Below are 12,096 nucleotides of genomic sequence, written 5' to 3'. Positions count from 1 at the left end.
TCATTAAAAGTATTAAAACGTGTTCAACGAAACATAAAATCAATTCATTGATTTGGAAAGTTAACATCTATTTTTTTCCCTGGGAAATTTAGATGTAAATTAAATAAAAGATTTAGTGTTATAAGATTTTGAATTCAATTCTTCAACACAGAAATGATAATTGAAAAATAGCTTTGAAATAAATGTCATCAATTATGTTTAAGAGCAATTACGTAAAATAACAAAGTAGATGGTTTTGATTTAAAATGATTAATAAAATTAACTAAGCGTAATTTTTTATTTTAAGCGTCGGTATCAATGTAACTTCCTTTCATTAGAAAGAAAAAAGTTTAAATAATTATGGAAAAATGATATCAGCTTCAAAAATAGATTCGTCATATATTTTGTTTAATAATGTATACAGTTTTAAAAATCAGTGTTACGCATGATAAACATGAATGTTATTGATAACTGATAACGAAAACAATGAAAGTGCCTTAAAAGTAATTGAATTTTTTAAGAGTACACAATATGATATAAAATATTTGTTTACGGAAAAATAATTGATTACTAGACAAATTAATATTGAAAAATAAAGGGTTGTTTCTAATGGCATTTTGAATCACTGATCCACTATTTGTTGCAATAATAATGCATATGATTTGTCAAAAATTTTTATGGCCTTAAAGTGGTTTTTGCTTTATTCAATAATAACTATTTATGAAACATATTTACTTTTTCTCCAAAAATCGCAAATATAAAGACATGAGAAAAAAGATATTTTTTAATATATTAATATCATTTCCCATTATTGAGAAGAGCTTTTTAAAAAAGTAATGCATTAAACATAATAACTAATACCGCTTTTGGAAATAAGCTGCTAAAATGCATTGCAACCAAATAATTGTTCCAGCTAGCAAAATCCAGTTATATTATCCATATTATATTATCTATATCCAAATTATATTAGATGTACAAGAGTGAAATGTTAAAAATTAACAATAATTTACTACTATACAAATACATTTGTTGCACAGTTTTAAAAAAAATGCATTAGAAATTAGGTTACATTTTGCTCTATGCATTATTAAGGTTTAGTGAGTAAACTAACTATTGAATTCTAAAACCATACTCTAATCATAATAATAATTGGCTGGGAATTGATAATATAAGCATTTAATATAAAATATTTAGAAACGAAACCGAAAATGCATAAGCAGTAAAAAGGAAATATTGGTTCTTCGTTCAAGCAATTTATTCTTACTTTAAAAAGATCGATAAATTAAGAATATGGGATTTTTGCAATCACACCTCGAAACCGCCCCAAACCTACACAGATAACAATTTTTCATGATATATTCTGCAACGCGTATTGATGTTTTCTATCTTCAAAGACTCCTAAATTCCCAGATTTTGTCGCACATAAATTTTCCCAAAAATATATATTTTTTTAAATCAAACACAAATAAGTTAAGAATCAACTATATTAAAATAATAAAGTTTCTAAAATAGCTGAAAATAAAATATCCATATGCTTTGATTTAAAGCCAAGCATATTAGATTTCCTATAGGTAGGTTTTATAAGACTACAGATAGTGAAAACTTATAAATAATGTAGAAAAACAAAGTTAAATCATTGTCAAAACTTTGTATGGAAAATTTTTCAATATAAATAATTATTATGCAGCATTTGTTATAACAAATCTTATTAGAAAAATGGAATTAAATAAAAATTGCTGATTTACAAAAGTGTACGCAAATTAATATGTAATTCTCATTAAAAAATTAATATTTAACAGGATTTCATAATGACTATTGGAATTATTTAATTATCGGTAAATTTAGAAAGAAAAAAACTATTTTTTCTTTTCCATGTACATATACACTGTTCAAAACTGAATTAAAAAAATTCAGATGGCAATTATACATTACGAAATTCGTTAACATAGAAAATTGCACGTGCAAAACAAATTTTCCAAAGCAAACACAATTCCTTGTTTTTAATTATTAAATGTGAATGTAGAAAAACTAATTAATGATTCAACTTTCTTCTTTAGTTTTAAATTTCGAACACAACTATTAATATTAATTTAAATTTAAGGACTCGAATGCAAATAACCCAAAATTTGACATCCCTCTTTTTACATTTCAAGGTTACAAATTTTCTGGTGTTTTTCTTGCACTAGTTAGACCATAACTGATTTAACTCTGAGAATTTTCAGAATTATACGAAATTTTAATCAATTTTACAAGCCTTTTCTATTTATAAAATTCAAATAATTTATTTCATCAGCAATTGAATAAAGATAAATATCCCACAATAAAATAAAGTTAGTGCAAATGTTTAATCATTTATTAATTGTTATGTAATTTCAAATACACTAGAAGATAGTAAACATTATAGAAATCAATATGATGATATATATATAATATATATATGTTGTTACCCTTAGTGTTTAGGCACTAAATTTTACGTTTCAATGACTGTACTCTAAGAATTTTTGAACTGATTTATTAAATGGTAGTGAACAAGTCCAAAATTATATTGTCATTCTTTGGTGCTTATATTTACTTTATGAAATTATCATTTTAAATATACCTACTATAATATTTAAGTGATTTTAAGATCTTCCTATTTTGAGGAACAATATTTTCGTTCTATGTACAGGATTTGTCATTGCGTAGTGTTTCTGTGGTGCTTGCATCAAAATTATTGATTAATTTTGAAGCATCACTTATAAGCCGGTGGCGATAAACGGGTCTCTTGTAATCTGTTTTATTTTATTAATACTAAACATCAATGCATTTTAATAATGAAATCCGAAAAATATATAATGCACTTATGTTCGTTTTAATACATTATGACGTAGGAATTCAAACTAAAGTCAAATTACAGACTGTTATGTAAACAATAGCATTAAGCAACTCCCATCTATTTTAATCATAGTATTCTCATGTTCTGTTTGTAAAAAGTGCAGTTTTAATTGTTGTTTTTAATGTCTGAAGATATGGAATAAAGTTATAAAAAATCGAAAACGCACGAGAAAAAAATCTAGTTAAATTATCAATTTGCAGATCTGTTTAAGTATTGTGGACGTCACTCAGAATAAGTATAGAGAATATTATATTATTTAATGATAATGGTTATAAGAAAGCTCAATAAATTGATTAATATACATTAATACCCAGTGTCACTCTGTTTTGTTTAACAGAAATAGTTACAAGTAATTAAAATACATCAAAGTCAAGTAATAGAAATCCTATCTACTTTGATAAAAATGAATTAATATTTGGATATTTGGTCAATGCACTTATTAGCTATATTAATAGATTAACTGCTGGCATAATGATAATGGTTATAAGATAGCTCATAAATTGATTCTTATGCATAAATGCTCAGTGTCACTGTGTTTTGTTTAACAGAAATAGTTATAACTAATCAAAATACATCAAAATCAAGTAATAGAAATCCCAGCAACTGTTATACAAATGAATTAATATTTGGTCAGTGCACTTATTAGTTATATGAGGAGATTAACCCTTGATATACGAATGTATTTAATCTCATATTTAGACGAACATATCCTACATTGATTATTATTTCAATTCTATAAGATAATGGCCACATTAAAGATGAAGAGATTATTAATATTGACCTACGAATGAATTCAACTTCACATTTAGACAACACATCTTACATTGATTATTATTTCAATCCCGGTGAGAAAATAATAATAAGCAATATACAAAAATGTTCCTGATTGATTTTTGTGTTTTCAACTTATTGTTTTGATTTTATTAGATATCAAATAATACCAAAAAATTGTCTATTTGATGCTGGAATGGGGGGGGGGGAGGGTTAAAATTATGTGGATCTTGTTTTATTCTGTATTTGTTTATTTCTACTTCTTGCAACCCCACACCCCCAAAAGGCATAGATGCGAAAAGCGACCTACCTTCCTGACTTGGTGATCACCATCTCGGTGCCTAGCGCGTGGAACTTATCCCACAGGTCCTTGGCCTCGAGGGTCACTTTGGGGTCATCTTGCACCCCATCGTCTTCAGGCTCGAGAGTCCTGAGCGGCCTGAGGTGGGGCGCCGCCAACACTTCCTCCGCCGTCAAATGATGCTGCGGCACGGGCGGCTTCGGAAAGAGGGCCGCCGGTGGCGGATAGCAGGCGGCCGCCGCCGCAGCAGCGAGGGCCGGATTGAAGCTCTGGAGGGCCAGGTAATGCGGCTGGGTGAGAATTGAGTTCATACTAAAGTCCGTCTGGTGCGAATGCCTGGCCGGGGGCAGCAAGAACGGATGATAAGCCATCCCCGGTCCGAAATCGGCAGATTCGAATCGCATGGGTCAGAGTTGTCGTATGCAGCGGACACTCCGTCGGGGGAGAAGGTGAAGAAAGAAGAGTCAGGGGAAGAGCCGACGGGTTTGGCACGATCGGCGTGTGAAAGTGGCGCAGCGTCGCTGTGGACTTTGGCACTCCAGGGACAGTGCCGCTCTTGATTGGCTATTTGGGCGAGGCGGGCCAATCACGGTGGGTTTCGGCGCGATCTTCGGCGCGGGGGGAAAACTGGACGCTTTTTGGAAGCGGTAGGCGCCTCTTCACCACACCAATGGATGCTGGATTCTTCTCTCTCTTTTCATCCACTTCTCTCTCTCTCTTTCTCTCCCTCTCTCTATCTTTCAAACTATTGATGGGTATTCTAAATATTACCTCTCCACTCGATCGCTTAATACCTAAAATCACTTTAGAGGAATTTAATACCAAAGTATGCTGATAGTTACTTCTGTGCACTGTTGGCTCCTCTATTTTTTTCTTTCTGTCTTTTCTTGTTCTTTATTTCTCTCCTTTTTTATCATCCGCAGAAATCATTTTCTTTTCCTCTATTAAGTGAATATTTTATTTTTAATCTGTCATATTTATTTAACCTAATAGGAAATCAGGTTTCGTTTTATTTTATTTTTTTATTTTTATTTATTTATTTTAGTTCTTTTCGTGCATAACAGGGTGCCTCTTTTTTATCTCTCAGAAAAGTTTCTTCTTCTTCTTCTTTTTTTTTTTTTGGTGATTAGAAAAAAATTGGCATATTATGCCATTCAGTTTGTTTCTAGATTGTTATATTTCTTTCCAGTCTTTTGGGCAGAATACTTAGCACAAAAAAGTTGAGTTCGAATTAAAATAAATCACCCAATCTGATTGGATGCTGTTTTCTTATGTTTTTATATCGAAATATCTCATAAAGTGCTCATTGCTTGATGTTCATTTTTTACTGAAAAAATTAACACAGAAAAAAAACGGTCAGTCATTCAAAATTTAAAAATAAATGCTCAAAATTAAAAAATAAAAATGGGTTGACTAATACTGTGATGGACTTGAGATTTTTATCGATGTTTTTGGAGAAATAGATTATCAAAGCAATTATTTCATCCAATTCATAAACTAATTATCACTCGATTCACTGATAGTTTTCTAAGAAAATATTCAGTTCTTTTCTTTGATGGCATCAAAAATAACACTTTTTGTGTTGACCGAAACATTCCTGAAAAATAACAGAAAAAAATATAATTATTCATTAGTATTATTTAAATAATACATTTTAAAATAAAAACATATAAAATGCAGTTACTTTTTATCTATGTAACTATAAAAATAAACAATAAAGAAAACTATATAAGAATAAATATAAATAAAAAATAAGACTGTTAAAAATGAAATATTTTTTATTTCAGTATAAAAATAAATAAATAAAAAAATATTTTATGCAAATAATTTATATAGCTATAAATAAAAATGTTTAAACGGATGAACCGATTTCATCTTTTTGGCACAAAAGATATTTGAAAGCGTTTTTCAAAAAAATTGAATTTGATAATATTAGTCATTCTTCAAAAAATTGAATGCGATAATATTAGTCATTTTTCAAAAAATTGAATGTGATAATATTAGTCGTTTTTCAAAAAAAAAAAAAAAAATGAATGTGATAATATTAATTTTTTTTTCTTTTTTGAAAGGGCATTCGGTTTTTTTTATTAGAAAAAAAAATATTTTTATACAATTTTTTAAAAGAATATTTCATGCTTAATTTATTTAAAACTAAAATGGTAATTTTATTTACTATGTCCTTTCTTAGTCGATATTTTCTTTTTTCATCTTTAATAATATTTATTTTATAAAGATAAATTACTGCAGGGTATTAATAAATTTGTTGGTGGTAAAAGTCTTCATCGTTTAAATTAAATCTTGACATTTTTAAACTTTTATAATTTTTTTTTTTTTTTTGCATGAACACTTTAGCATTAAACTGCTCTGTATGCATTTAAAACACAAAATGTAAATAAATGGAATGAATAATGAATATTAAATGGAAATTAATAAACCATGAATCATATAGTTTTAATTTTTATTTTGTTAATTAAAATAGTACTATCTTCTTTTCTTTTTTTTTATTCATATAAGCTATAAACTATCCTTAACAACTTTGGGAATTTTTTTTATCCCCTTATTTAACAGTTTAGGGAAAATGTCACCTTTCACGCAACTATTTAAATTACGGATAATTATATTATAGTTTTTAATGTTTTTATGTTTGTTTGTGTCACAAAATAGAACTTCATAATTGAAAATTTATTTTATCTAATTTCTGGCACGCAAAGTAAACGGAGGGCAGGAATTAATATTCAACGATACTAAAACAGTTATAACTTTAAAGATAAATTTTTTAATCGCAATTAAATTTTCTATAGTAAAAATTCTATAACCGGAATACTGGTAGAAAATAAATGAAAATAATTGACATTTAATAACTTATTCTGAAATAGTTAGGATTGAAAGATAAAATGTTTCGATCATAAGAGAATATATCATTCTAACTGATCTAATCATTGATTGGTATGCAAGATAAGTAAAGAGGGGGGGGGGTGCTAAATCCAACCATACTTTTAAAGATACAGGAAGGAATACATTATGATAGTTCTCTATCATGAATTTAAAATTAATAACCCATAAATTGAATTCTACCATACTTCTTTGTCACGAACTTTTCACAAGCAAAATCGAAACATTTTTCTCTTCTGGTAACAAGATAAATATGAAACTCTTTGTTAAATTCATAGAACTTTACGGCATTTCATTGGTCAAAGATGTGCAATGAAAAGAAATGCATGTTAAATATTTTATAAAGATTTCTTTAATTTGTATTTCTATTTACGAAGCTAAAAATGGGTCTAACAACTTACTACAACTAGTTACTTAAAAAAAAAAAATTGAAACGTATTACGATATGATTCTTGAAACTAACACGAATTTTGATGATATCTTCACTACGACTCGAGTTCTAAAGTTTGTTCGAGAGCATTCGATGCCCAGTCAACCATGAAATTAACTGCGCCGAGAAGCAATATTACAAATTAACAACATGATAGATTTATATGTAATATTAATAAATAATAGTTCACAAATTCACATTTGATAACCTATATTTAAAGAATTAACTGGTATCCCATAAAATTATTTTTTTACCAATATTTTTAGCTAAACAAATTATACGCGTCAAATATTTTCAATAAACAAGGCAAACTTTTGGGGGGAAATTGGGGCACATTTTTGTTGCCTCATACTGAAATGTTTAAGTTGCTACTGCAATTTAAAATTTAATTCATTTATCCGTTTGTAAGAATCCAGTGTATTTGAAATGATTTTTTTTTTCCGTGATAAATAACAATAGTTAATTTTGTTTGAAATTTGTTTTGTAATTTTGTTTTGTTCGTATCGCCAATAATAGCTTGACTGTAACATTCAGTAAAACTTCTTCAGAATCAAGAATAATATGCATCAAGTTTAATAAAAAACAATTAATTGCAGAAAAAAAAAAAGAGGAAATCTCGGATTTTTAGATAATAAATATTTTTATCCAATTAAGTACTTTTTCTAGAAACATTAAAGTCTTATTTAGTTCGATAGAACGATAAAAACAGAAACGAATAATTTATAAAACATTTTAAAAATATATTTTTATAAAAATTTGTAGTTAAAATTTATATGTAATAATAATGAATAATAGTAATAAAAAAGAATTATGAATTTGGTGAATCATTCGGCCTTGCTTTAATTTACACATTTGCTTCACTTCCAGAAATACAATTCTTTTTTAGTGCATTGCAAAAAAAAAAAAAAAAAAAAGATGAAATTTTTTCATTTAAGTCTTGTTTCCCATGGGCTACAAAAGGGGGGGGGGATTGGTTTTGTTCATTATAGAGTGTATTTTAATTTCAGGTTTGCTTTCAAAATCACCTTGAAAATATATTTTTCATCTTAGGCTTGCATTTTCACAATCACATAGCGAAAATTACAGAGGAACAGGAAATACAGAGGCGATAGGAAGATGCAAGGAAAACATTAGTCCTTGAAAATTTTTACGGATACCTTGAGATTTAAGTAATAGTTCATTTATTTCAATTTATAATATATAATATGACGAAGGCATGAACACATTATTAAACCAAGGTAATATTATTCCCCCTACTAAGCGTCAATGCTGCTATGCGTCCTACCGAAACATACTAGAAGTGTACAGTTAAGAAATTGCCAAATAAATAAGCAGATTCTCACTTCTCTAATAGGGATAGTAATGTTGTACGGTCGAGTGCTTCCACTCCAATGAGAGGAGTTATCTCCTATGTGATAGGTTGGGTTTTGGCGATGAATATTAATGATAGCTCTTAAGACCTAAACATCAATTTCATGCTTCCTGCTGTCTCAATGAAAGTTAAATTACGTGGAATGATTAAGCAAGGCGGGGATCACTTATTTCTTGTTAGTTCAGAATTATAAGGATCTTTCCACCTTTTGTTGTTATTTTGCTAAATTTTTGGCATCAGATAAAATGATTGTAAACCTTTTCTTATTCCATACGTTGTGGCATTAGGATTTAAAAAAAAAAAATTTTAATGCAATCAACTTTTCTAATGACAGTTACTAAGGCGACTGAAACATACATGCATATTTTTTTTAATTAATTCTACCTTCTTAAAATAAATTCTAACTATGGTTGTCAATGCAGCAATATATATTCAAATAAATATGATGCTGCATAAACAATTTCATTTGAAATCAGTGGTTCTGTTTAGTAAAATCTACCCTTGTGTTTTTCGCCTATATTGCTATATGTAAATAAGAAGAAAGAGTAAATGCTCTTTTCTGAAATAAACGCAATTTTCTTTTTGCTTTTATTTAATAGGAAATCACGAGGAGTATATAATAGGAAATACTATAATATAGTCTTTCATGATAATTGAATAGAAAATCACGAGACTTAAAGTCAGGGCTAAACCAGATTGTGACTTATCAGAATTAAGTCAAATTTCCAAGGATAAAAAAAACAAAACAAAACAAAACCATATATCGTAAAGTATTTTACTGTACCACGCACACACGCACGCACATTCGCACACACACTCGTACTCACGCACATACTCTGTCTCTCGCTCACTCGCTCACACACTCGCGTGCACTCGCACGTTCACACACACACACACATTCGAATAACTTTTAGACTATAGTATACAGTAAGCACATTTAGTATATGTTCTTCGAACGTCATTATTAGGACATTATAAAAGTTACTATTTAACTTTAGCTGAAATGTTTTAAGAAACGAAAATAATTTGAGGAAAATTTATACAATATTTTTTTTTTCTTTATGGAATGCAAATGTGGGATTAAATACTGGCACTGGTGGTACTGACAACTTGTAAAATTGCAAATTGGAATCCAAACTGGGATTTATTATAAAAATATTAAGATGATTGAAATTCTGGCCGTATTTGTTCGACTACTTTAAAATTCACAAGACAATGAAAAAAAAAATGATTTCATTAAAAATTTATTAAAACTTTTTTGAATTGAATGATTGCAAAATTTTCCACTTTTAGGGTCGCGTCAAAAGTCTTCTTATGAAAAAGAGGTCGGTAAAATTTTTCCACTCCAGAAGGAGTTGCGAGTTGAAAAATTATTTGAAGTCAATTATAATGATTTACTTCCCACTTTTGTCTTTAGTCAATTATAAATTTTTATTTTCCAATAAATAAATAAATAAAAAGAAAAAGAAGCCGGAAATGTTTTCCCACTTTAGAAAGAGTCGCGAGTCAAAAAATTTGCGATAGAAAAATTTTTGAGTTTAATTGCAATGTCTCATTTCCCCCCTTCTGAGGTCGAATCAAAATTCTCCCAAGGAAAAGGAGAACAGAAATGTTTTCCTACTTCAGAAGGGGTGTTGAGTGGAAAAATCTTTAAAAAATAGTAACTGAATAGTAATATCTCATTACTCACTTCGTGGATAATGAGATATTACTATTCCGTTTACTATTCGTGGTCGTGTCAAAGATGTACTGAAAAAAAAAAAAAAAAGCGGAAACATTTTTTAATTTCTGTAGAGACTGCGAGTCGAAAAAAGTCTTGTTTCCCATGGGCTACAAAAGGGGGGGGGGGGATTGGTTTTGTTCATTATAGAGTGTATTTTAATTTCAGGTTTGCTTTCAAAATCACCTTGAAAATATATTTTTCATCTTAGGCTTGCATTTTCACAATCACATAGCGAAAATTACAGAGGAACAGGAAATACAGAGGCGATAGGAAGATGCAAGGAAAACATTAGTCCTTGAAAATTTTTACGGATACCTTGAGATTTAAGTAATAGTTCATTTATTTCAATTTATAATATATAATATGACGAAGGCATGAACACATTATTAAACCAAGGTAATATTATTCCCCCTACTAAGCGTCAATGCTGCTATGCGTCCTACCGAAACATACTAGAAGTGTACAGTTAAGAAATTGCCAAATAAATAAGCAGATTCTCACTTCTCTAATAGGGATAGTAATGTTGTACGGTCGAGTGCTTCCACTCCAATGAGAGGAGTTATCTCCTATGTGATAGGTTGGGTTTTGGCGATGAATATTAATGATAGCTCTTAAGACCTAAACATCAATTCATGCTTCCTGCTGTCTCAATGAAAGTTAAATTACGTGGAATGATTAAGCAAGGCGGGGATCACTTATTTCTTGTTAGTTCAGAATTATAAGGATCTTTCCACCTTTTGTTGTTATTTTGCTAAATTTTTGGCATCAGATAAAATGATTGTAAACCTTTTCTTATTCCATACGTTGTGGCATTAGGATTTAAAAAAAAAAAATTTTAATGCAATCAACTTTTCTAATGACAGTTACTAAGGCGACTGAAACATACATGCATATTTTTTTAATTAATTCTACCTTCTTAAAATAAATTCTAACTATGGTTGTCAATGCAGCAATATATATTCAAATAAATATGATGCTGCATAAACAATTTCATTTGAAATCAGTGGTTCTGTTTAGTAAAATCTACCCTTGTGTTTTTCGCCTATATTGCTATATGTAAATAAGAAGAAAGAGTAAATGCTCTTTTCTGAAATAAACGCAATTTTCTTTTTGCTTTTATTTAATAGGAAATCACGAGGAGTATATAATAGGAAATACTATAATATAGTCTTTCATGATAATTGAATAGAAAATCACGAGACTTAAAGTCAGGGCTAAACCAGATTGTGACTTATCAGAATTAAGTCAAATTTCCAAGGATAAAAAAAACAAAACAAAACAAAACCATATATCGTAAAGTATTTTACTGTACCACGCACACACGCACGCACATTCGCACACACACTCGTACTCACGCACATACTCTGTCTCTCGCTCACTCGCTCACACACTCGCGTGCACTCGCACGTTCACACACACACACACATTCGAATAACTTTTAGACTATAGTATACAGTAAGCACATTTAGTATATGTTCTTCGAACGTCATTATTAGGACATTATAAAAGTTACTATTTAACTTTAGCTGAAATGTTTTAAGAAACGAAAATAATTTGAGGAAAATTTATACAATATTTTTTTTTTCTTTATGGAATGCAAATGTGGGATTAAATACTGGCACTGGTGGTACTGACAACTTGTAAAATTGCAAATTGGAATCCAAACTGGGATTTATTATAAAAATATTAAGATGATTGAAATTCTGGCCGTATTTGTTCGACTACTTTAAAATTCACAAGACAATGAAAAAAA

General features: G+C 29.2%; 1 protein-coding gene across 3 annotated transcripts in view; it reads right to left on the bottom strand.

Annotated features, from left to right (window-relative positions):
* LOC129971623 (optomotor-blind protein-like) overlaps positions 1-12,096 on the bottom strand; it is a 149,014-nt gene that overhangs the window by 130,554 nt on the left and 6,364 nt on the right. For all 3 annotated transcript variants that reach the window (XM_056085566.1, XM_056085569.1, XM_056085567.1), the window contains exon 2: positions 3,936-5,523. In XM_056085566.1, the coding sequence (XP_055941541.1) occupies positions 3,936-4,330 (395 nt within the window). In that variant the 5' untranslated portion in view covers positions 4,331-5,523. The remainder of the gene's footprint in view (positions 1-3,935; positions 5,524-12,096) is intronic.

Source organism: Argiope bruennichi, chromosome 6, assembly GCF_947563725.1.
Source record: "Argiope bruennichi chromosome 6, qqArgBrue1.1, whole genome shotgun sequence".
In the NCBI taxonomy this organism is placed as follows: Eukaryota; Metazoa; Arthropoda; class Arachnida; order Araneae; family Araneidae; genus Argiope; species Argiope bruennichi.
The sequence above is the reverse complement of the archived record's forward strand: the minus strand, read 5'-3'. Positions and strand labels throughout refer to the sequence as shown.